Source organism: Hipposideros armiger, unplaced genomic scaffold (genome assembly GCF_001890085.2).
Source record: "Hipposideros armiger isolate ML-2016 unplaced genomic scaffold, ASM189008v1 scaffold_470, whole genome shotgun sequence".
NCBI lineage: Eukaryota > Metazoa > Chordata > Mammalia > Chiroptera > Hipposideridae > Hipposideros > Hipposideros armiger.
In genome coordinates this window covers 1271658-1298161 of record NW_017731820.1, presented here as the reverse complement: position 1 = coordinate 1298161, position 26504 = coordinate 1271658, and the positions used below count along the sequence as shown (strand labels likewise).

Below are 26504 nucleotides of genomic sequence, written 5' to 3'. Positions count from 1 at the left end.
AAAAGCAGAACTGTTCGCATGGTTAATTCCAACTTTCTGCTTACAGGCTGTCTGCGTGAGGACTTCCAGAACGTGAGAGAAGTCACGTTTGGTAAGATGCACCTGGGTTTGGATCAAACCTTTCATCCCCCCAGAAAGAAGTCGCGTCTAAGAGAACCGGAATGCGGGCAGCACGCTTGCTTCCTTGAAGGCGGGGCTCAGGCTGGATTGGAAACACCCAGGCGGTCCAAAACCTCCGCTCTCCAACTTGCTGATGTGAAAACCAGACCGCCCTGCTTCGGGGGTGCGTGTGTGGCTCGACCTAAAAGGCTGATTTCTGTTACACCAGAGTGTAGTCTCCTCGGTGTGGATAACGGACTGGACCACAGCTCACTACAAAGTCCCTAAAAAGAACAGATCGCACCACCACCGTGGACGTTGTGTACCTCGATAAAGAAAAAGCCCTGCGGGCTTTTACAACACAGGCTGCTTGAAACGACTGAAAGATGTGATTCTGAAAACTACACTGCCCAACTAAAGTGAAGTAACAGGCAATGCTAGGATTCCAACTGTATGTTCATGTCAGGCAATGTCTGAAACTGAACGAGCTGTTTAGTGGTTAATCCAGGTGGGCATACAAAAGCTAACGTCACCCATAAACATACGCAAAGAACTGCTACTATTCCAAGTATAACACTTTTGAAGAATTTTGAGGTATCAGAAATTTGTTTGTCAAAGGCTTTCAACTTCAAACTTCCCAGGCCCACTTATCATCCCTACCTCCACCCATCGGAAAACACTTAGAACATCACACACAATCGGCAGGACTTTCTGACTCGAGAGGGAGCTGCTGCTCTCACCAGGCTGACTTCCTAACTCTGTGTCCCGGCCTATGGAAACAGGGACTGCACTGCACGTGCCCTCCAAGTGAACAGAGCAGGTATCAGACACAGGTGGCCCAAGACTCCTGGGAAACCTTACACATGTCGGCCAGGGGTCAGCAAACCATACAGCCCAGGGGCCAAGCCTGCCTGCGAGTGACGTTTTAGCAGAACACAGCCACACTCCCTTGTGTACATGTTGCCATGGAGCATGGGCACCGCAGTGGCAAGGCTGCAGCTGCAGTGGAGACCACACATTGCACCAAGTCTAAAACACTTCCTCTGTGGCCTTCGTGGAGCTCGCTGACTCCTGACCTAGGCCATTCCTCAGGGCATAGGTCTAGGATACCTGTATTCCCAAGACAGAGAACAGTAACATTTACACTACAAGCTCCATACAACACCACTTAACACGGGAAAAGATTCCCTCGAGACCCATTGTGGCCCTTCTCCTACACAAAGAGCTAGAGCCCATCGTTTCAGAAGCACCTCTGCTCTAACGCAGACTGAAGGCTGTGTTACGGAGTGTTAGGGGTGCTTTCGCAGCAAAGAAGCTTGAAGTTTGCAAATCTGAGACTATTTGTGAGAAATGTTATTTTCTCCTTGACATGGTGAGACTGTGGCTCCCAGTAGAAGCAGAGATACATTCTAGGAGAGCAAGTTCAAAACACACAAGTCATACCGTTATTACGCTGTATCCTTAGAACAGTAACAAGGACAGAGTCCTGATTATTAAACTGATTTACAGAAACTCCTTGGTGACTCAGAAGCCCTGGCCCCTGCTACAGACACTGGACAGTAACATGGCCCAAGAAATGACTTCTGGAGAGAGCTGCACATGCTAGAGAGAAGAACCCCTCTGAGCAGCCGTAACTTTTGACTGCAGTCCCCTTGCAGCACCACATTGAAGCTTACCTTTTTCATATATTCAGTAACTGGGTTCTGCTGCAAGAATTCAGTGCTCTCTCTGGTATAAAATCTCTCTGTGTCAGCCAAAAATTGAGACTCAAAAGATTCTTTGTACACTGTTAACGTTGGGCCCTTAGCAAACGCATCGTCTTCATTCAGCCCCAATTCCACTAGAAAGAAATAGGAACTATATTTCAATTACCCTATTTTTTGTTGTTGTGTTTTACAGACTATACTTAGGTGTAGCATCCAGTTTAAGTAATGTTTAACAGGTAAACGTGAAAACAGTATACTGTTTCCAAAAACAGAGTAAAATCCAAGACATACAAAACCAATTAATTTTGACCCATGGCCAGGCATGCTTCAAAGTCATCATGAATTATTTAGAAAACTTATATTTCCTAAAAATGTAAAAAGAATAAAAATGACTAATTTTAAACTTGTAAAGAAATACAATGCTACCTAAGTTTTTAAAAATTGTATTACTTTATTGGTTTCTCAATCTTAATTTTTCAAGTTGATATAAATTTCTGGTTATAATTCACCTCTATTAACGACAATATCATATTATATATCCAGTAATTTAGTATGAGGCCAGAAAAGAAATTAATTCACATGCCTCTTCCATCAAAATTTCCTTTGGGTACAAGGATCAAACTATTTTTATGATGCGTAATATCAAATGGATTCACACAGAGAATTATGAGCACCTCTCTAAATGCTAACAATATTCTTGCTAATACTAAAATATCTGAAAATAAATCTGGTGGAATATTGTTATAACATTTGATGTGAAAACTTCGAATAAATTAAAAGGAAAATTGTTTACCGTAAGACTGTACAACTCCACTAATCAATCTTGTATTGATGGTTTCACCATTTCTTTCCTTTTCAATCAGTTTTAAAACAGCATTTGTTACCTTTATAAAGGGTATAGGAAAAAGATATGTATGTTATAGGCTACCGTATGTTTAGTATTACTACATAGCTCTTAAACATTTAAATCGATTAGATAATGTAAGAGGAGAGATACTCCTGAGACATTCCAAAGGAGGAAGACAATAGCTAAGAAATAAAATCTAAGGGATTTTAAAAGGAAAGCAACCACACAACCCACACAAGCAGGTACCTGTTTATTCAACGGCCTGAACAGACAATCTCTCCAAGTCACCAACGCCAGCTGGGTGAAAAGAGGAAAAGTATAAAATGTCTATACTTTTACTAGGTTTTACTAAGACTGAAGTCATAGGACATAGCCTGAAATATTTATCGATATTTCTCTATCATTGCAATGAAATCTGAGAGCCACTCTCGAGTTAACAACTTTAAGAGGTACCAAAGTACAGATGTTTATCAGTTCACATTTTAATAATTAAGATAAAAAGAAAATTTGGATTTAAGGAGAACATACATATCAGCTTAAAGGACAACAGTGGATTCAAGCTATAAAATTGTTCCCTGGGCCAAATTAATTTTTGACCTTACACATTTAATAAAGTTATTTCCATTTATCATCACAGTTTTCTAATACTCAGTAAAATAAATAATAGACTATAAAAATCTAACCAAGTTCTGTATCCTGATTGTGGTGATTTGTTTCATGGATTTATATAAGTGTAAAGGCATCAAACTACATGTTAAACAAATATAGTTTATTGTACATAAATTATTCAAATTTCCCATTTTACTTATTCTCCTGGGGGATATGCATATGATACATTTTAAAAAAGATTTTTAAACTCCCACAGTATATGTCACAAAATCACTATAAAAATGCTCTCTCCCCAAAAGAGAAACGTTATAATTTGCACATGACTTTTAAACTTTTTGTTGAGAGGCATACTATTCAGTTAAAATAAAATTCAAATTTGTATTAACTTAACACTCAAATGCAAACTGTTGAGAAACTCATTTAAACATAAATGCTATCAGTCTTATTTTTACCAAATGTAACCATAGATAAAACTGGGTTTATGTAAGATATAGATTTCTGAAAAGACGATGTAAATTTAATTCATACGCTGAACTTTCACTGAGGGTATGTTTTCCCCCACCCCTCAAAAGAAGAGCATGAAAGTGGTATTTAAAAGAAAGTATTTTTTAATGCAGGGGGAGGCAGAAGGGAAAATGCAATGCCGTGGCCATGAACTTGTAGTAAAGGTACACTACACCTTTAAAAATAACTTTCTTCCAAACATTTTTTTCTACATTAAAACAGCCTTAGACGGTCCTAATATGACTTTTAGAAAAAATACTCTATAAAAGTATACTAGTACTGGGCTGGCCGAGTGGCGCGTTGGTTAAGAGCTGGCTTGGGACACCAGCTCTGAGCAGCAGGGCCCCGGTTTGGATCCCACATGGGGCCAGTGACTTGCCATAGGCTACCGTGTGTGGCTGGCAGCCAGGGTGAGCAGCTGGCAGCCGGTGTGAGCTGCCAAGAGCCGCCATGAGCGGCGGTCCAGAGGCTGGCGACCAATCTGCCTCACCCGGGAAGAGCGCAATGATAATACCAACATGGGCCAGTGAAGCAACGTCCTCCACAACTAGACTGAAGAACAAAAGGACAGCAACTTGTCTGCTCCCCTCCCCCAATTCCCCAATAAAAATCTTAAAAAAAAAAAGTATACTAGTACTTTTTCATATTTTCTTTACCGGTTACTGAATATAACAGAGAAAAAGTTAAGAAAACTGGAATGGTTTTTAGGACTCTGATGTTATTAGAGGGTGTATGTGATATTTCAGGTCAAGCAGGCTTCTAAGAGGAAATCGACCCAAATTATGCTGATTCCTACACTGACAACTGTCAGGGCCAACAAAGCATTTGCGAGTGTAGAAGAAAAGGAGAAGTACAAAAAGCTCAAATCAAAACACCAAACCTAGAAAGTTTTGTTAAAACCATAAAACGAAGTACCATTAAGAAACAGTAAGAGTTTGGTATAGAGATTGAACTGGATGTATAAACGATAAAAACATGTCATGCATCTGTGATACATTTTATGTTTTTTTCAATTAAATTTGTCTAGAGTAAAGCAACAAAGTACTGCTATTATAACAACACTATGGATATGGAGAAAAGCTCATCATGCAGAGCTTGACATCTGACGCCACTGGTTCAAACAGTCTGTGTGTCCGACAGCCCTTCACCAGCACAGAGCCCTCTGCTGAGTCCTCCCCAGCTTGCTTTACAACAGGTCACTGGGCCCCACCTTCAGAGCTTCCAATGAAGTTAAATCTAGACTGAGGCCCAATAATTGGCACTTCTAACAAGTTCCCATATGGAGATGATGAGGCAGGCTTGGGGACCACACTTTGAAACCAGTGGGCCTAGAAAAATTTTGCTGAAGGCACATATTAATGAAGTGAGTTAACAATTCAAATTTTGCCTCTTCAAAATCTATTTTCATGTAGTCTATATAAGAACCCCTCAATTTTAAACTGTGCAAATGTCATTACTTAATATCCTATTACTTTATACAGTGAGAGGGGAGCAGTTTCCCAGACCACAGCAGACCATGAGGCCTGACACTGCAGGGATTCGAGGCTTTCAGTGCTACACCTGGGGCAGTTTCAGTGAAGCCTGATGGTTGGCTGGTGTAATCACCAAAGAGGGAACTTGTAGTAAGAATGCAGAAGTGTGCAGGCTGTATTTTAGAGCTCAGATTTACTCAGCCTTCTCCTTTCTTGCCATGAACTATTTCAAGGGTCATTTATTGATAAATGAAAACAAAAGTAAAATTAGCCTACCAGTCTGAAAATAGCTTAGTATTTGCCTAGACCCCTTATCTGAAAAGATGATGCATCACTAAGAAAACAGGCATTTGGAAAGTATTTGAGGAGCTCTTACAGAGTAGATTTCGTAGATTCCTTTGCGTCCCTCATCACATTCACGGCGAACCCAATGTCTATTGAGGTAGGCACATATTCCATTCAGCACTTTGCTGGAAAATCGGTAATCTTCCCACTGCTGAGTGTAGAACTTCAGTACACTCTCATCCATTAAGTCTTCTCCATCCTAGAAACAAAGTAACCAAAGTTTTAAAATGACCAATTTGTCACACGATAAAGATAAACGTTAACCAAAATCTACTGCACTAAAACACATTGATGTATATGGTTTTAGATGGGTTCTTTAAATTATCCTGTATACAAAAATATATCATTAATGTAAATTCTCACAAGAATATAGCTCATGAGAATTAGACTAGAGAGAGAATTTTAATAAAAATTCTTTCATCTCAAATTGGAACTTTTCCCATGGTATTAAATATGCATATATACCCATAAGAAGCATGAGGGTAATCCCTTTTTGTTAACAAATAAGGAATTTACCTCGAAATCATCCTTTAGATATTTTCTCTCCAATAAAAAATTAACATGTCCTGTTAAGAATTTAGATCATGGGGCCAATACCATTATTTTTTAATTCGTCTTCTTCCTGCTTTATATTTACTTAAAAATTATAAAAATCTAGAGATTTTTGTGGTAATCTGTCACATTTTTCTAAAAATAAGTGCAATGGTACAATGTTTCTTCTTTAACAAAACCTCATGAGGAAAATGTGCATTAACCAAAATTATTTTTACTGAGATTTCCCCAACTTAAACCACAAATTTTTATTTGAACTGAACTAACTTGAAATTTTTTTCTTAGGTTTTAATGACATCTCTAGAGTAAGTGTTGGCCTTTAAAAACTGAGCATTCACTTGCAGTGTCATTGAAATAGCTGCAGCAGGAAAGCAGGAAGGGTGAAGGGCGAGGCTGGAAGGAGGGAGCACTCTGGGAAGCGCGGGCCTGGGTGCCCGGGAGCCTCTCAGCCTGTGTCCTCACTGCAGAACAGCTCCCTAAATGTACGGTCCACAGCAATCCAACAAGCCACATGGGAACCTGACCATATCGTGATACAACCAAATTGTTGTTCATTTAAATTTAAATAATAAGAAATGAACTACGAAATATAAAGTAAATTTCCAATTAGCTCATAAAACAGGTTAAGGAAAACAATTCTGGAGCATGCTGAAAATTATGCCTGTTATCTGTAAATCAAAAATCTTTAAAATGTATCCACAGAGTGCACATTTCCCAGAGTGGAGAGTACAGATGCCTTCACTCATTCTATTTAATATGTGTGGCCCCAGGTGAAGGAGCCCCCTCCCCCCCCATCCTGTGGCTGAAGGGAAGGCATCACACTGCCTTTTGTTACAGAGGATGGAGACTGGGAAGAAAAAGGCAGACGACAAAGCGGAATAACTCCATTCTGCCCAAGCAAAAGGCTCGAAAGCCTCAGAGCAGGAGGAGCCCACACGCGAAAGCAATGGTGTTCTAGTGAACCCCATCTGAGCCAGGGGCACAATTTCATTGTCGTTCTGAAATAGACTACAGACCACTCTGTAAAACGCAAGATCACATTGCAAAGATGTGATTACCAGAGGCTGGATAACCTTACAATCATTGATACATTTTGATTCAGAGCAGCACATCAAGTTCAAAATACAATATAGGTGATATGAATTCATGACTATATGCTTCAAGAGAAAAGGTTCAACAATTTCTAACAACCCAAGCACAAAATGGTTAGCAAGTTGAGTAAATTATACTACTATGGTGTAAAGTTATCAAAAACTTCTGATTTAACAAATTAAAAGCCAGAGCCCGGCTTATGAAGGTTTCATCTTCCTAACAGGCCAAAGACTAAGTTACAGCGAGACATTCTCCCGCAAACGACAGTGACGAAAACAATGAACGAACGACAGTGAATGGTTTAGCACAGAAATTAGAATGATTTCACTACTTTTTTTCAACATTCTACTGTAAATGTTCAGTACAAAGATGAAATGTCTTACCTTAAGGAGATTTGTCAAGTAATTCTTCAAAAATTCTTTAAGCCTTTTGTATAATTCCAAGCCAACAAATTGAGCTCCCCCGGGAGTCTGCCCCTTTTTCGATTTAGAAGGAGGGACGCCAGCGCCTCGTGCTTGGTTCGACTGGTGAACACTCGTGCAGTAGTTATAAACGTGACTTGGAGGGAAGTTAAGGAAACATCACTGAGGTGAAAAGTGATTAACAGAGATTTATTTAAGGAAGGTCACCAGGAAAACATCGGACCTTCTAGATCATCTGATGCGATTTTCTTGTGGAAAATTGTCCTACGAGTGTATGAGAAAGCATGAACAGAACTGGCCATAGATACAGAGGAAAAGCCATGAATGAAAACAGCCATTATCTACTTCAGTAAAACCAAAAGCTCATATAACCAGTCTATTATGGTGCATAGCTTTAGTCCCAGAATCATACAGTATAAATATAGAAATAACCAAAACTTTATTTTAAAGTTATTTAAGTGGATTTAAACAAAGCTATACTTTGAGAATCAAGGACGAAAAATGGAAGAAATGGCAGTGCAAGAGACCAAGTCTTCTTACTACAGGAGAGTCACACAGAGGTCTAAAACTGATGAACCACAGAAAAGCAGTACACACGCACTACGGAGAACTGCGGAGATGTGTAAAAACAAAACAAAACAAAAACAGGAAAAAGCTAATGTCTGAAACAGCTACCTCTTGGGAGGTGGCAGTGCCGACCAGGGGGAAATGGAACAGATGAGGCAGAGAACCACTCTGCTTTGTTATAACCTTTCAGACTGGTCAGTGTATCTGCATGCACTTTACTTGGATAAAATTAATAGACAGACACTGATACTGTTTCAGCCTGAAAGAAAAATCAATAGAACAGAATACTCTGGTATATTTTATTAACTTACTATAAAAGATATTTCAAGATATTGGGTAAAGACAGATTATTAAATAAATGACATGGCAAGAGGCAATTAAAAAAATAATCCATATTCTAAAATATTACAAATAGATTAAGAGTTAAAATATATAAACTGAAACCATAAAACAAAGAAAATACACAAGAGTATTTCCCTGATATCAGGCTGGAGAAAACCTTTCTAAACAGTCACATAAATAATTTGAAAATATTTTAGTAAAAAATACCTTAAACAGTTACTATTTTTAATAAGCTAAGGTAATTTAAAACAATATGAAAAAATTAATCTCTATAGAAGTATGAGCAAAATTCCAACAGAAAATCTAAAAGCTAAAAGAAATATGTATTAGCGGCCCAAATCCCCTCCAAATCGTCAGCCTCAGTAGTAATCACAGAACTATGTCTTAAAACAATGCATCATTTCATTCAATGTTTCAAATGTAGAGAGAGTCACAGATTACAATACACAATCAACTCTCATAAACTCATGGCCCAGCCTGGAAAAACTCTTAACTATATTCCCACTCTTGTCTCATTCCATCCAAATCCCTCCCTCAACTTTTTAGGAAATGAAATAGTACAGATTGTAACAGAAATTATCTCCTGTTATTATGTACCCCTCCCCTTCACTTTCCCTAGGGACAAGTATCCCCATGATTTGGTGTCCATCATTCCTCTGGATGTTTTTATATTTTACTGTGTAACTAAATATGAAATTATTTTACCTATTTTTAAATTTTAGATTACACAAATTACAACATGTACATTTGCTTCTGATAACAGGTGAGATAATTACAGCTGTATGCAATATACTATGTAATATAGATTTATAATAATTTATCCATTCTCTTGTTGATAGACCCTGCCAATGCTCATTTTGGCAGGTTCCAATATTGGCATGATTCTACTGTATTTTGTTTTAAATCTGATGTTCACTTTGAGGTTTCTAATCCACTTTGAGTACAACTGTATATGAGGAGAACCAACGGTTCACACGCCATGTATGAAATTGTCATTTCCCACTATCCCTATTGCTATTTCTAGAAAACTGTCTATTTTGATGTTTTCAAGTATATTGCCCAGTTGTTCAGTCTTCTCTTTAAAAAGATACCTTATTTTAAATGTTTTATGATTAATTTTGCCAGAGCCTTGTTTATGAAGTCTTTTTAAATAACCAGTATTTTCATTACTGTATATTTCATTTCTGTTCTTTTTAATTTACTTTATATTTACTTTCTGTAAATCTTTGTTTTGGTTGATTAGCTTTGTCAACTCTCTGTTCTTTTTAATATAAGCACTGAAAACTACTGATTTTCTGCTCCACACCAAGATGTGGTGTTTTCTTTATTCAGTTATGTATTTTTTCCATTATTAATTAGGTCTCTTAAGAGTTATTTAGAATTTCTTAGATTTCCCAAGTAATTTTTTTTACCTTAAAAAACCCTTAATTACATTCTAAAAACAATCAGAGAATGTTATCTTTTTGATAGTTTGTTTAAAATGTGATGAGACTTATAATTGAAGACGTGATTTTCTTTGCATGTGCTTGAAAAGAATGTCTATTCTCTAACTGTTGGTTGGATACAGGGACCCATTAGAGCAAGCTGGTCAGCTCTGTTTTTCAAATCTTCTATATTGTTGGTGATTTGTCTGTTTATTAAAAATTACTGAAATCTCCTATCTAATTATGGATTTGTTAACTTCTCTTACAATTCTCTACAGTATCTGTCATGTATTTTGAGGCCCTGTTAAGAAGCATACAAATTTGGAATTATATTCCTGGTGACTTGTTCTTTTTATCATTAGGAAGCAATCATGTCTATTCCTAACAATAGTACCTTAGAAATCTACTGTTTCTGATATTAATATAGCTATTCCTATCTTATGGTTAGAATTTCCCTCAAATATTGGGTTGTCGGGAAAGTCATGATTTTTCTGTTTTTCGCTGCAAAAATGCATAATGACTTTTCCGACAACCCAATATATTCTATCTCTTTACTGTCAACTTTTATGCCACAGTGTTTTGCTGTGTATGCACACCACCAGAGGAAATTTCATTTTATAGAAAGATTGAATTTGACAGTTTCTGAAGGGCAAGTTTGGTTTTAAGATTATCCAGTTTTGTTATTTGGATTAACTTCTATCATCTTATTTTGCATTTTCTATTTTAATTATTTTTTTCTATGCTTGTTTTCTCCACTTTCCCTCCCCCTGGGTCAATATTCCCTGGTTCCACTGTAGTTATTTTATTATGTTGGGGTTATACATTTTATTTGTATTCTTGTAATGGTTACTTTAAAATTTGACATGCATGTTTTGCCTTTCACCAATTCTAATAAATTCTCACAAGTTACCTCTCTTCTTCAAATATTTCCAATCCTTTCTATTTTCTCCTCGCTTTTCTACTATATGTATGTTGGACATTTTCACATCACATTCCGTATCTCAATTTATATCTTCAGTTATTTGCCATCGCTTTATCTTTGTTCAAACCTAATTTTTCTTGATCTACCATCTGGTTAAGTGGTTCTCTTTTAGCTGTGTCAAATTTGCTGTTTGCTTTTAAGGATTTTATTTTACATTTGTAGAATTTCCCTGTTTCTTTTAAAATTCTGTCTTATTTCCCATAGTTTTGTTCCTTTGTATTTCTGATTCATTTACATCACCGTTTTTAAAATATTAGAGGCACTCACTAAAGATCCTCTAGCAATCCTTTAGACATCCCCAATTCTGCAGTCCATTTTATATGCTGACGTGTTCCAGTGGACTCGCTCCTCCACTTTGTAACTTTATATATTTGTAGACTCGTTTTAAGTGGGGTTTTCACATTAATTTCCAACTTGAGGAAATCCTGCAACAAGTTGGCAGTACAAACTCAAACCCCAAACACATCCGAGGTGACAAATTCTCAACAGCCTTTCCCCACACCCCTCACATCCAGAACTCAGCTCAAATACTTTCCTAGTTGTCTCCCTAGGAGAGCGGCTCAATTATTTTGTTTTCTAGTTCAGCTCTTCACTGAAGATTTCCATGGAAACACCAGCACCACCCCCACTACTTGCCCAGGCACAGGCTTTGCTTCCTTTTCTGTGTGGCCGCCATCCTCCAGCCCACCTCTTGTCCAAATCCCCAAAATCTATCACACTGAGGCTCATAATTTTTATCTAGCACCCGGTTCTAGGTGTTTGGTTCCAGGAAATTTTTTTGGTTATCTAGTTGAGCCTGACCTCTGTTATTTGGCAATATATTAATCTCCAGCTATTAAATTAACAAAGGTCTTTAAGAATAAACAATGAAACCCAATGAGAGCCAAAGTACAGGAAAATGGGAGATTGTATCCATTGGGATCAGAGTGTACTCTTATACTTTTTCTGGAATAAAATTTGAAAATATTCAAAACCCAAAAAATTCTTTTTGATACAGCAATTATACTTATGAGCATTTACATGGAGAAATTATCACGGAAGTATATAAACACTTACCTAGCAAACCATCACAGAATTGCACAGTTCTGGAGGGTAGAAATCCAAGATCAAGGTGATATTGGGGTTGGTTTCTGGGGAGGATTCTCTTCCTGACCTGCAAACGGCTGCCTTCTCCCTGTGTCCTCAGAGAGAGCTCTCTGGTATCTCTTCCTCTTCTTATAAGGACACCAATCCGATAGGATTAGGGCCCCCGTCGTATGTCCTCATTTAATCCTAATTATTCCCTCAAAGGTCCCATCTTCAAATACTATAAAATTGGGCTTAGAGTTTCAACACATAAATTTTGGGGGTATACATTCACTCCATACCACCACATATGATATGCTTATATAAAATGTTCAGAATAGACAAATCTATAGAAAGTAGATTAGTAAGTGGTGGGGGAGTAAGGCGGTGATAAGGGGTACAGCATTTCTTTTTGATATAAGTGTTCTAAAATTCAATGTAGTGATAGTTGAACACACCCGTGAATATACTAAAAACCACTGACATATACACTTTAAACAGATGAATTCTATGACATGTGAATTATATCTCAATAAAATTATTAAGAAAAAAAAATCAATGCAATCCCAATTGTAATCCCAGCAGCTTTTAGGGTAAAAATTGAGAAGCTGAAAATAAAATTTATAGAGTAATGCGAAAGACCTAGAATTGGCAAAATAATCTTGGGGGTGGGGAAGAAAACAAAGTTGGAAGACTTATACTACCTGACTTCAAGAGCTTTCAAAATGCTACGTAATTAAGAAATCACAAAAAATGAAAACACCAAACAATATTCCACATAAATGTACATACAAAAATACTTTATAAAAATAAATCAAATTAGTAATATATCCTCTTTTAGATGGATATATATAGATCAATGAAACAGAATTCTAGAAACAAAACCACACTTATATTGTCATTTAATTTTAACAAAGGTAGCAAAACACCCATTTGGGAAAAGTCTTTTCAACAAATGACGCTGTAATAATCGGATAGCCTAATGGGGTAAAGATTAACCTGAAGCCCTACCTCACACCATATGCAAAATGAACTCCAGATGGATCTCAGACCTACATGCAAAAGCCCAAGCCATAAAGCTTTAAGAGGAAAATACAGTATCTTTGTGATCTAGGCAAAGGTTTCTTACAGGTCACAGAAGACAATAACTGTACAAGAAAAATAAAACAAAGTAGGTTTCCTCAAAATAAAAAATATCTGCTCACCCAAAGACACCATTAAGAAAAGCAACAGCAAGCCTCAGACTGGGAGACAATACTAGGAAGACACAAGCTGACAAAACAATGGTATCCTAAAAAAACTCATTCAACTCAGTAATAAAAAGTATATTAATCCAAAGAAGAGCAAGACTCAGAAGATACTTAATCATAAAAGACATACAAATAATCAACCAGCATATGAAAAGTGACTCAATATCACTAATGGTTAGGGAAATGCAAATTGAAACCGGGGGATATAACCACACACCACAAGAATGGCTAAAACTAAGAAGACTGACATACCAAGTGTTGGTGAAATTGTGACACAATGAGAAGTTTTCTCAAGCATTGTTTATATGAATGCAAAGTGGTATGGCACTTCGAAAAACAGTCAGTTTCTTATGAAGTTAAACATACTATTATTACAATCTGGCAATCCTACGTTATGTATTTACCCAAGAGATATGAAAACATTATGCCCACAAGAAGATGTGTACTTGGATGTTCATAGTAGCTTTACTATTATAGCCCAAAACTGGAACAAGCCCAGGTTTCTATCATTAGATGAATGAATTTAAAAACTGCCATATTCATACAATGGAATATCACTCAGCAACAATGAGGGAAAAACTACTAATACTTGCAGTGACCGAAATAAATCTTGAAAGCATCCTGAGTTACCCCAAGGGGTACATAATCCATACTTTTCTTTAGGTGAAGTTCTAGGACAGGCCAAACTAATCTATGGTGGTGGCCTTGGGGCAGGCAAAGATTGACAGAGAAGCATGAAGGAATTTTCTGTGGGGATAATAATGTTCTCTACCTTGGTATGGCTTTGGGTTATACAGGCAAATGCGCTAGTCAAAATGTGTCTAATGGAAACTACAAACGAATATCAAATTGGAATGACGCACACGCCTAAATATTTAGGGAGAAGTGGATTGAAGCTTACAACTTACTCAGAAATGTATCGAATTAAGATGGAGGGATGGATAGATGGGTTCACAGATACATGATTAAGCAAGTAAAATAAAATGTCAATTATATGATATGGATCTTCACTATAAAATTCTTTTAACTTTTCTGTATGTTTGAAGTTTTTTATAACAGGCTGAAAATTCCAAGACAAAATAAAATGTAACAACCTTCAAAACAAAACATAAACACCCAAACCTCTGATATCATCAGCCAAAGACAATTATAAATGCTTTACTATCTAAAAACAAGGGCAAAGATACAAAACCAGTCATTTATGAAACTGCTGAACAAAAGCTTGTGTACAATTTTGGTTCTCTCATTAAGACTTACTGTATCGGTGCTCTTGGCTAATTATGTGATGGGCTAATCGCCTAAGACAGGTGGTCAAACTCCAGCTATTCCAGTATTTGAGGCTAAGTGAAGCTGATCTCAACTGTGCCAATTCATAACGAGAGCTTGGGCTTTTGGTATGCCCTATATGCTACTGTTTGTCACTTATGGCTGGGTTTCCCTCATCACACCCATGGTGTTAATTCTGGCAACCCCTGCTGTAGCTCCCAGCCCACCAACGAGGCCTGGCTGCTCTCTCGAGTGCTGGGTGGTGCTAATCCGGCAACCTGAGCTTGCTCTCCTAACTGCTTCATCCATAGGCCTTGGATCACTCTTCATGCTTCATGCACAGAAATTTCAAGATTTTCTTCCTGGTAATCCTTCTCTTCCTCATCTTGAGCACTAGAGATTTTAGCATCTTCAGTTATGGGAAATTATTTTATATTCTCTATAAAAGATTATGTTACGAATCTCCTGGATTTCTCTAGAATTCCTAACAATCAGGTATTAGGCTTCCTGGGTTACTTCTCAGTCACAAAAGCTTCTTGCCTTTTTAATTTACTTGCAAGCGTTCTTCTAGCTCTTCTATTACTTTTTCAAGTCTGAGTTACCATTTCAAATGTGAGGTTTCTCATAGTATCCTGTTCCTAATTTACTGCTGTAATTAGAAGCTTCTCATATCAGACAATGTTAATGTTATAGCATTTTCTTCTGTTCTCTGTATTATTACTTTCTATGTTTGTTTATTCTGTTCTTTCACATAACTATTAATCCTTAGTGATAAGGTGCTAAAAAACCAACAGGAAACACCGCCGGCCTGAACGGGACTGGTGGGCCACAGTTTTGGAGGACTTCCCTGGGAGCGGGCCATTTCCCTGCCGTAGCCTCCCATGTCAATAAACGGATTTTTTTCAGGGCTGTTCAGTTTTTCCAAAGAACTGTTCAGGTCCAGCAGCTCCATCAGTATTTTGATATGGAATGGGAGGACTCATCACTCTAAATGCTTTCTATCATAACCACTGTTGAGAGTTCCTATTTCTGCCAACCTCTGCTAGGCCTCCTGTCCCCAGATTTCTGAGACGGTCCCATTCAGTGTGTCCTAAACACAAGCAACCAGTATGTCTAGCACGGAGGCTCCTGGCTTCTAGTGTTCTGTATTTGAGAATAGAGGGAGGTGACTGGCTTTTGGTTTCACAGAGTCTGAACCCACCCTTCATCTCCAGGGCGCTGCCCAGTCCCGCGCCTCTACCTTCTGCCAAACCCAAGCCTTCAGGTCCCAAGCTTCTCCAGTCCTGCAGGGCCAGTGGCTGTCTTGTCGTCCTCCAGGGACCCTCTAAATCGAGGATTCTTATACCCTGGTGATCAGTACCCTGCCTCCACTTGCTTTCCATCTTTCAAAAAAATTGAATTCTCATCTATAATGTCTATTCTTTTCCATTCTTTGTCTTCATTGATTCAAAAATTACTTCACTATCATCTTAGTAATGTCACAAATGGAAAAGTCAAAGCGTAAGTTTCATCTTTAACCAGAAGCCCAGTAATTTGCTCCGTGTTGCAGTCTATTTCTATCGCCACTACCCTGGTTCAGAAGTTGCACGTCACACTTGGGTGACTGCTCCTAAGAGCAAGCTAGCTGCTCTCTTCCTTTGATCGCTTTCCTTTTTAAATCCTATTTGGTTTTCAGATTAATCCTAAAATTCGTTTACATCAAGTCATTAATTCTCAAGTCATATATCCATCTCTATGGACCTACAACACCTTAAAAAAATAAAAAATGAAGTATAGTCATTTACCTGGATTGCAAGATTCACCACAATCTGGCATCATCCTTTATCCAAGGCAGTTAAATTAATCAACTCAATGAGTCGTTCTTACCAGTCTGTACTCAAGCCAGCCAAAGCCATGTCCTCTAAAAGTATTACTTCCCACTTTCATACCCACCTTTTCCCCGCCTCTCAGCACATCCTCTGCAATATTACCCGTCTGCACTACCCACCATCTTCTGCAATATTACCCGTCTGCGCTACCCACCATCCTCTGCACTACCCATCATGTATTTCCTAATAATGAAATGAGACCATCAACATTTCCCGTCACAAATATCCCATCACTCACATGCACACACCCTCCACTTCATTTAGGAGGCTTTTGAGAGAGCTTATAAGAATACCTAAAACATAATTAGTAAAATAAAACTACAAGCCAGAATAAATATCTAACAGGAAAATAAAATAGGATCCAAAATTACAACATCCATGTCAGAATCCTAAAATTTACCGAAACAGACTGACCTATGAATCTGTATTAAAAACAAGCAAACAAAAAACCCTACAGATACACATTTACTTGTAATTGGGAAGTTGTCTGTGATGAAAGTTACTTTTATGTTACATACATCCATTGTATGTATGTATGTATGTATGTGTAGATACATACACAGATATACCCAAGCAAGCAGCTACAGGGACTGTCTTGGGTGGCTGAGTCGCAGATAAAACACGATGGAAAGGACGTGCATTTGTCACACTGTGTGCCTTTTTGGACTTCTAAAATTTTACAACAGGATTACTTATGTTTTTAAAAAAAACAAAAATTACATTTTAAGAAGTCTCAGTATGGATCTAGTCTTGATTCGTGCAGTTTTTCCTGCAAATAGTTTTAATCCACATATGAGTAGTTGTGTCCCATTGTGGAAGAAATCAGCCTAAAGCCAAAGTCTTGTATGAAGCGCTGGCCTGGGGACCCATGCTTGCTGTCTTCTTGAAGAGAAAGCAGACACAAAGTCATACACATACAGGTGTGCACTTCTGAGGGAGTCGCGAACCACCTTCTCCAGGAGAATGGCGCCAACTGTGCTGTCAAGCCAGGCTGAGTCAGCAGAAAGGCAGGAACCACAGCCCAGCCAGCCAGACGGACCTTACGGAGCTTTGAGATACACCATCTTCACTTAGTATTTTTTCAGTCTTAGCCTTAAATCAACTATGCTACACGGGGAAACATTATCAGGAAAGAAAAAGGCAGATTCTTAATGTGTATCAAAGCTGCCAGAGAGAAGTCATCTGTCCAGGGGACCCAGTCCTTCCTCGCATGTCACTGGGGTTGGGACCTGATGAAAAAGCGCCACTGGAGTATTTCACTGTCTCCCGGGCAGGGGAGACTATCCATATTCAAAGGACTCCGAAACGGATGTGGTCCTGAACTACTGGGTATGGCTTTGTCTGCGGTGGGGAGACTCCAGGCCTCCGTGTCCCAGCGGCTCTCTGTATGAAATGGGGTTCCTGCTGCCCCCACCCCCAGAGACCATACTTACCACCCGCCGTTCTAATACGTGCACGATTATGAGTTAATAAATCATTTATAGGATGAGTATAAAACTAAATAAATACGACTAATATTTAGAAGAAAATGGTCACATCTAAAATTATTTTCAAAGCAGGAACTGAAACAGATTAAGAGGAAAAGTTAAATATAGAAAGTAAGAGGCAATATGGAAAAGAAAAACATCAAGAGGTAAAAATTTGAAAGGCAATAAAACAGAAGCTTCATCCAGGAGTCAATGAGTTAGCTGTTCTATGCTAAGACAGCAAACCCACACATTTGACTTTTAAAACTTGGAGGTTCTTTTCAAAAGGTTTCCTGGAAGAGTTTATTTGGCAACACAGCCAAAGGCAGAGTAGATAAGAATCTAGGCCGCCCTCTGGCCGCTCAGGTGCCTGAGCAGGTCTCTGTCGACAGGTCAGCGGGCGGGGAACCGTGACGTGATGTGGCTGTCATGTTAAAGGGCCAAGAGCCAAGTTTGGTGCTGCCTCTGAAATAGGTCACATACCTCTTCTGTCACCCTAGAACTGTTTAGTCATTTGCCAAGGCATACCTTGTGCATGACTGGTAGGATAAGTCACTGTGAAAGGGGTCACATCAGGTGCAGAGGTCTTAGACAAAGCTCCACACGTATTTCCACAGACATTTCCTGAGCGCCTTCCCTGCCTCTGGTACCTGCTGTGGGAGTGGCCGCATACCTGTGACACAAGTGGTCACGGGACCTGCTGTAGGGACAGAAAGGTCTCCAGTGTGGTGGCCCCACAGCTCCATGCTTTATGCCTAAGGCACACACATCTGGGAACTGATTGGCGACTTTCAGATACTAGTACCAAACTCAAACCATTTTCATTTTCTAATAGGAAAGTCAATTCAATTAAAGGAGAAAAACTAAAGAGAACAGAACCATTTTCTATTACCACTTCTTACTCAACTGGAACGTATGGCGGAAACGTAAACTTATATTAAAAATCATCTGGAAAGACTTGCACTTTAGAAGTTAAACTAAAAACACTGCCTATCTTCACATGTCCCCACATGTCCCACCTGTGCAAGCTGGCAAGGACAGCAGGCTCACCCACCATTCTTTACAGCGTGTCTGTAAAGTTATAAAAGGATGAGGTTCTCTCGAGGCTATGGTTAGATAGGATTCTGAAAGGGAACAGTCCATACAAAGCAAATAAATTCACATCTAACAAACAGCATATTTCAAAAGCAACGACTGCCTGCAACTGGTTGTGATTAACTATAAAATTTGTTTGAAAATATTCAAAGTGCTCCGAGTATATATAATCGTACACCATGAATCAAATTTAGAAGGAAAAAGCTGGACATACCATATTTATACTAATAAAAACAAAAAATCACATATTGAGGCAACTATGCAATATAATTATAACTTATGTGTATTCTCTCTTGAAGACAGATACAGTTTCTCAAACCTAGGAACTATTTTAACAGTACCAGGTCAGTAGTGAAGGGTACAGAGAACTTATATTTGCATAAGAAAAACTAATAAAAACCAATGAACTGTATTTTAAAATGCATGTTCTACACCTAAATCTAGAAGCACAGATCATTTTCAAAAAATCACCCACAAGCCCAATACCTACAAATAGCCACTTTCCATACGGTGGTTTACATTTTTTAAAAGTCGAGGGTGCACTGGGGGTTCAGAGCACCCACAGCTCCTATGGAAGAGCCAGCGAGGGCAAAGCACGTGGGCCTGAGAAGAGTGACAGCAGCAGCCGAGCCAGGACTGCCCAGCGGGCAGGTGCAGGGCAGCGGTCGGAGCAGCAAGTCCTGGCATGTCGTCCCTGCCAGACACAAGCTGCAGGCTGCCAGGGCTCGGCAGGCTGGCTCCGGGCGAACAAGAGCCCCGCCCCCAGGGACTGTGAACTGGGACGGACGTTAGGGATGAATTCTGAATATGCTGATGTTGTAAAACTTTCTGAGAGGGAAGCCACAGGACTAGGAAACATGAATGCGATCCTTAGCGTTCTGGAGGGGGGAAAAGAAGATTTTGAGAACACAGGCTAAGAAAACAGAACAAGCTAATTCAGCCCAGAGACTATAGGGGGGGAAAAACAGGAACTGCAAAGTTTATGAGAACTTATGCAGGTAAACAGAAAAAAGAGACATCAACTTAGAAGTTCAAATCGACTCCAAGGGAGCTAAAATTATGGTTTGAGGTATACAATGACCACAGAAGAAAAAAAAAGAATTTTGACCTGGAAGCGAGAGTCAGGCAGACCTGGGGCCTCGCAAAGACAGAGAAACCCCAACCAGAGGGCCTGGGGTCTGGACTGGGTCAGACTGGCTGCCCTGGGCTGTGCCCAGGGACCATCACATTGAACTGCAATGTCTGCTCCACCAGGCAGGACCCACGCTTATCATGAGCCAGGCACGACACTGGAAATACAGTGGTGTCGACAAACTGAAACAAATTTCATTACCTATTTCAAGTCCAAAGAAAGGAAACCTATTATTTACCCACCTGCATAGAATGTGCTCCTATATTTTACTGCAAAAGAAAAATACCTGTTGCATTGTAACTGCATATACGGATGTGAGACATCACAGGAAATTGGAACTGAACAGAAGGGCTGAACAGACAAAAGATGACAAAAAAATTTGTCAAAGCTCTTCTACTTATGACAACAACATTGATATTGAAAATGCAGAGAAGGAGTATACTTTTATGATTTTCAATAATTACATTAATAAATACAAGTAGACATTCTACTGTTTCATCTGTATCCTAAGAGTTAATATATTAAGAGTTGATTAAAACACTCTTTGGAATTTCTTAAGAAAAGCACAGAAAATACTTTAAGGCATCTGATTCACTTGAACACAAAACCCAAAGGCCATATAGTGATAAGGGCAGTTTCTAGGTTCAGACTACTAAGAGTTTTGGTTCCAGCATCATCATTTATTTTGGTTGCTATGACAATAGGCAAGTTACTTGAGCTTTCCGAGACCAGATTTCTGACACCAATTGGAGGGTTGCTGCCACCAACTCTCCTGGGTGACGGAAGCCCTAAATACGATGCAGATGTTCCTAGCACAATGGCTGACACATAGGACTTAACTGTAGCAATGAGTTCACAAATAATATCTAAAGAATTAACGTCAGTTTCTCCACTCTCAATAAATGTATGAAGTTGTTATCCTCTCAGACCAAGTTAAGAATAACACTTCACTTCAGAGTAGCATTCCTAAAATAATTAAAATTGTAGGCATCAAAACAACTACAAACTATAATCATTTGTAGAATAAAAGAATTCAGTAACTGCTTCAAGCAGACAGTCTCTACTTTCTTAGAATTCTAAGAGCGAAACATCCTATTGGGCAAAAGACCAATCTGATTTAGTCAGAAATTACATATTAAGAAATTCCCCAGAGACACATCAGTAGCTAAGTTTCCTTAGTCTCCACACCAGTGCTCCCATTTTTTTTCTTTTCTTTTTTTTTTGCAAACCAGAAATCCAACCAAGTACCTTGTCTCATTACTGGAATCACCATCTTCAGCTCTATTACTTACAAGAATTAAAAAGAAGAAATCATCATATCTAGCAAGCCACAACCCTCTTAAGTGCAATAATATCCTGTCGTTTACAATGATTATATCCTGCTTAAAAGTGCGCTATGTATCACATGACCCAGCAATTCCACTCCTATGTATATACCCAAGAGAACTGAAAACACATGTCCACAGAGAAACTCATACACAGTAGTCGTAACAGCCACATTATTCATAAGAGCCCCAAAGTGGAAACAACCCAGATATCCATCACTGGTGAAAGGATAAACAAACGCTGCATAACCATACAATTCAGCCACAAAAAGGAATGACGTACTGACACATGCTTACAGCAAGGGCAAAGCCTGAAAACATTACCCTAAGTAAAAAACCAGTCAGGAAAGGCCATGCACTGTGTGATTCCATTTATGTAAAATGTGAGAACAGGCAAATCCATAGGGACAGAAAGTGGGTCAGTGGTTGCCAGAGTTTGGGGGTGGGGGTGGGGGGGTGAGAGGAGAGAATGGAGAGTGAATGCTAACAGGTACAAGTCTTCTTCTGGGGGGCAGGGTGATAAAAATTTTCTAAAATTAGAGAATGGTTATGGTTGCACAACTCTGAATATGCCAAAACCTGCTGCATTGTGCACTTTAAAAAAGGGTGAATTTTAAGGTATGCAAATTATACTCAATAAAGCTGTTGTTTTTTAGAAGTATTCTACAGTATAAGTGCATATACATGAATATATACACACCTACAATAAAACTTAAATTTAGAGATAGTTTCATATATTTTAAATTAATGTTAATTTTTTTAAGGTTCTAAAATATTAGCATAGTTGAGGGTATACTGGAATATCACAACACCAAGTTCAACAATCGCTGATCTATATTAAAGATTTAAACTTAAACATCCAAACGACTTAGCAACTTTAAACTCCTAGAACCAGCACGTCAGCAGCAATCCGCTCTCTAGCGAGTTAGCTTAAATTTCGAATTCTTCTACTTGAAAGGAAACGAGCAACAACAAGTTAAATGGTGCCTCCAAGTGTGTAGAAAGGAGCTCCAACTTCCACACCCTCATAACCTCCATAACACACAGCAGTCCCTGGCACACATCATGGACCCACATAATAAATGAGAGAAATACTATTTTGTAATACCATTTTTGCAACCAGGGCCATAAAGGAAAACTTTGTCTCTATGTGGTAGCCATTTAGATGGGGGTCAGCAAACTTTTCCCATCAAGGGCCAGCTAGAAAATACTTGCAGCTTTGTGGACCAGGCCATTTCTGATGCAGCTGCTCCGCTCTGCCCGCACAGCACGAAGGCAGCCACGGGCAATGTAACCAGGGATCTCTTGCTCTAACCTGTGCTGCCCTGCAGAACTTTTTACAGCGACAGAGACAGCCTGTTACCTACTGAGTACTTGAAATGGGGCTGCTGAGGCTTAGGAACTAAATTTTTAATTAGTTCATTGTAATGATTTCAGTTGTAGATAGTCACATGTGGCCAGTGGCTACTGTACCGAATAGCACTGCTTCAGACTACCAACTGGCCAATTTCACCTCTGTTAAAAAAACTTCCAAAGAGTAAATGAGTTCATTTTTAAAGCTAAAAATGAACTCATGCTTCTATCACAGGACGAACTGGAAAGAGAAAACATGAAGTAAAGTTTCTAACAATTCACAGATCCTACTGGTAAGTAATCACACTCGAAGCACATAAGCCTCAGCTCAGGCAGGAGGATACGTGTAGAGTTCCATGTATCTGGACTTGGCCATGCTCTGTCGGGTGTACACCTGTTGGATCCCAGCTCTGAGGTCGTCCCAGATCTGGTCAAGGCCAATCTGCTTCAGCCCATGGGGGTTCTGACTCCTGTTTGATGACATTGTGAGCAGTATTCTGAGGTTGTCCAGTGCAGCAATCCTGACTCAAGGTACAGCTAATTCTCCATTAGATGAAAATGTACAGTATCATTCCAAGTTTATTCACAGCAGCTCAGAAGGATGTCCCTTCACTGGAGAGAATGAAATCTCGTTGCAGGCAAACCTGAAGAAGAAAGAAAGGAAATTAGTCAATCCTTTCTCAGCATCCCAGGGTAGGTAACAGGGTACCTGTCACCATACACTAATAGAAATGCTCAGTCTGGAGGCATCGACAGGCACCGCTGTAACCCAGAGACTATTTCTCTATGTGGAAACTTGAATGATCTGTGTACCGAAATACGCTTACTTAGGCATTCAGTTCAAAATCATTAGGATTACTAGCATTCAAAAGAAAATCTGGGTAAAACTGCAACAGCACAACTAGCATGTAGCCTTTATCTTCTAAAAGTATCAAAACTTCAACTCTATTACTTCACCTGCATAACAGTTAGAAAAACAAACTCAAAGGAAAAAGACAGGAAATTCTCAGAAAGAAAAACACAAATAGCTAATAAACAGAAAAAAATCATTCAATCTCACTAGTTATCTGTGAATTTTAATAATTTTCACTTAGCACTTGGCAAAACGCAAATGTTGGTGAGGCTAAAGGTGAAGGGAAATGGTCACTCCCTTTTTAGAAAGGAATTTGGCAAGAATTAGCAAAATTTTTAATGTACTTGGAATTCAGAGACCTGGGTTTGAAGCTGAACTCCACATCTGCTGGGTTCGTGGCCTTGGGGAAGTTACTTGACTTCTCACTTCTACACTAAGCCTCAATTTCCTGGTCTGCAAAATGGGGGCAAATCACTTCCTAAGTAGTTGTTGTGCAGTTTAATTAAGATAATGTATATAAAATATTTAACACACAGTAAATGCTTAACAAATGGTACTGGCTAGCATTTCTAAGTGTACGAAGCTACTGTTTTCAATGCTTCAGATGTGGCGTGCATAAAGGGCCTTGGCTACGCAATGCTGCAGGAAGTCAGTACTTCTCCATACGCAGCATCACAGACTTACTGCAAGGACTGTCTACGCACATCACGTCAAAATGAGGAGGTTTTTAAACATGTATTTCTAGTGGGGAATTGAGAAACACTGAATTGTTGTCATGGTGCCATAAAATAAAAGTTGGGATGTAAATGGCATCAGGAACAGTAAGAATGGGTCACCAAAGCCTGTTGACACAAGTCTGAGTCACCCCCAGCAAGTAATTCAGAGCATCCTGCATCCTCAACAGCATGACAGCTGTCTGTCAATGAAGGCACAGGTCACGCTTTTGGACTAAGTTGAACTACTGAAACCAAAATCATCTTGAATATTTATCATCTAATCTCTGAGACGTAACATTTTATGAGGCCAAAACACCATTCCTGATCCTGAAAGTATTTTATGTCATACATTCACAAATAGGTAGGTTCAAATGTGGAATATGAAAGTGTCTAACAAGAATTCCATCAAGTTTTACAGAAACTAACAACTCAGCAACCAGTATGCAAACGCTTTCTAAATATACTTTCAATCTGACTCTCCTTTCATCCACCTTGGGAAGATCATGCTAACACCCCATTTGATGGTTATCGGGATGTGGACTGGCAGTACCGCCTGACAGCGTCACCTGTTTAAACCTGTACTGCTTTCCCTGTCACTGAGTTAATTTCCCCCTAAGGGGAAATTATCACTTAAATTCTCCAGCCCAGATTTCTTCTCTGAACTCCAGGCTGGTCTACATACCCAAGTGCCTCAGTCACATCTTCTCCTGATGTCTCAAGCCCTACAGGCCCACAGCTAAACTCAGGATCTGTCCCCAAACTCCTTTCTCCACCAGTGCGGCCCATCTGAGTCAAGGAAACTTTACTAAGTACCCACAAATCAGAAACCTGGGAATACTCTAACGCTGCATCCCTCACCTTTCACATTCAAGCGCTGGCGATTTTAACGTTCAAGGTCATTTCAAACTCACTCACTCGCTTCCATTTCCTCGCCCAGTAATCAACAGCGTCTCGCACCTGGACCACTGTTTCACTTAGTCTAAACTAGATGCTCATACTTTCAAACTACCCATCTCCTTTTCCTAGTTGTCCCACTGAGTACCCAAAATTCTTACATAGTTGATCGGAGGGTCTCCAAAATTCTTATGTCCTTATTTAAAGCGGATAACCTATTTTGTTTTTAATACTGCCTAGAGCAGCGGTTCTCAACCTTTCACAGGGGTTGCCTAAGACCATCGGAAAACACGCATTTTCGATGGTCTTAGGAACCCAGACACAGCTCCTCTATCCGTCTCCAGGCCCACATGCAGATACGCCCACATACGAGTACCCGGCGACCCCTGTGAAAGGGCCGTTCGACCCCCAAAGGGGTTGCGACCCACAGGTTGAGAACCGCTGGCCTAGAGAGTCTCACATTTATATACTTCAAGATTTATCACTAATGTTACAGCAAAGAAATCTAAAACAGTCTAAAGGGCAACATTAAAGCAAGCACATGAGGAAACGTCCTGAAGGTGAGGTCACATGCTGACAGCAATGGCCGACCTGGTAGACTCGGGCTGGGCTCCCTGGAGCAGATGCTAGGACACAGTGTGGGTGTAAGATGCTTTTCAGGGATGACGCCTAAAGGGGAGGAAGCAGGACTGGGCAGAGGAGGGCGTGAACTGTGCCACAGCCCCGACATCGGCTCGGACCCTCTGCAGCACGTGGCACTGGGGCTGCAGGGCCAGGCCTCTGTCCCGCTCAGCCACTGAGAGTGGTGGGCAAGCGGCTCTCTGCAGCTAGGGCAGGCCCTGGAGGAGGTGACGCTGGGAGGCCGTCTGCTGACCACACCACCCATGCTGGGAGCCAAGCCCTTCCCTGAAAGGGCATCTGGGTGGGGCACCTGTGTTATCTACCGGACTGCCCAAAGGGACAGAGGATGCACTCTGGTAATGAATGGAGCTGTCCACCCTGGGGGTGCGGTGGGGTGTGTGTGTGTAATCTGCTTATGCATTACTCAAGTGTTTGATGAATTAAAACTTATTATAAAACTGCTTGGAGTAATAAAATACAATACAGATGCCCATAAAAGACTGGCTTATTGGTCAATGTTGAGTTTTCAGAAATATACCACTTCACAAACTATATACATTCCATCTTACAACTAGGCCATCAAAAACTGTCAATAATCTTAAGCGGACTTCGTGAAAAGTCAGAGTGGTAAGAGGTA

The 26504-nt window shown here is 39.6% G+C and overlaps 1 protein-coding gene across 4 annotated transcripts in view; it reads right to left on the bottom strand.

Moving 5' to 3' along the window:
* CUL1 (cullin 1) overlaps positions 1 to 26504 on the bottom strand; it is a 75982-nt gene that overhangs the window by 30914 nt on the left and 18564 nt on the right. For 2 of the 4 annotated variants that reach the window (XM_019666442.1, XM_019666443.1), the window contains 7 exons: positions 23128 to 23427; positions 7610 to 7784; positions 6477 to 6653; positions 5614 to 5781; positions 2899 to 2949; positions 2599 to 2689; positions 1776 to 1939 (listed from right to left, as the gene is read on the bottom strand). In XM_019666442.1, coding sequence (XP_019521987.1) covers positions 1776 to 1939; positions 2599 to 2689; positions 2899 to 2949; positions 5614 to 5781; positions 6477 to 6653; positions 7610 to 7784; positions 23128 to 23267 — 966 coding nt within the window. In that variant the 5' untranslated portion in view covers positions 23268 to 23427. The remainder of the gene's footprint in view (positions 1 to 1775; positions 1940 to 2598; positions 2690 to 2898; positions 2950 to 5613; positions 5782 to 6476; positions 6654 to 7609; positions 7785 to 23127; positions 23428 to 26504) is intronic. The other 2 variants (XM_019666444.1, XM_019666445.1) reach the window with 2 other exon arrangements.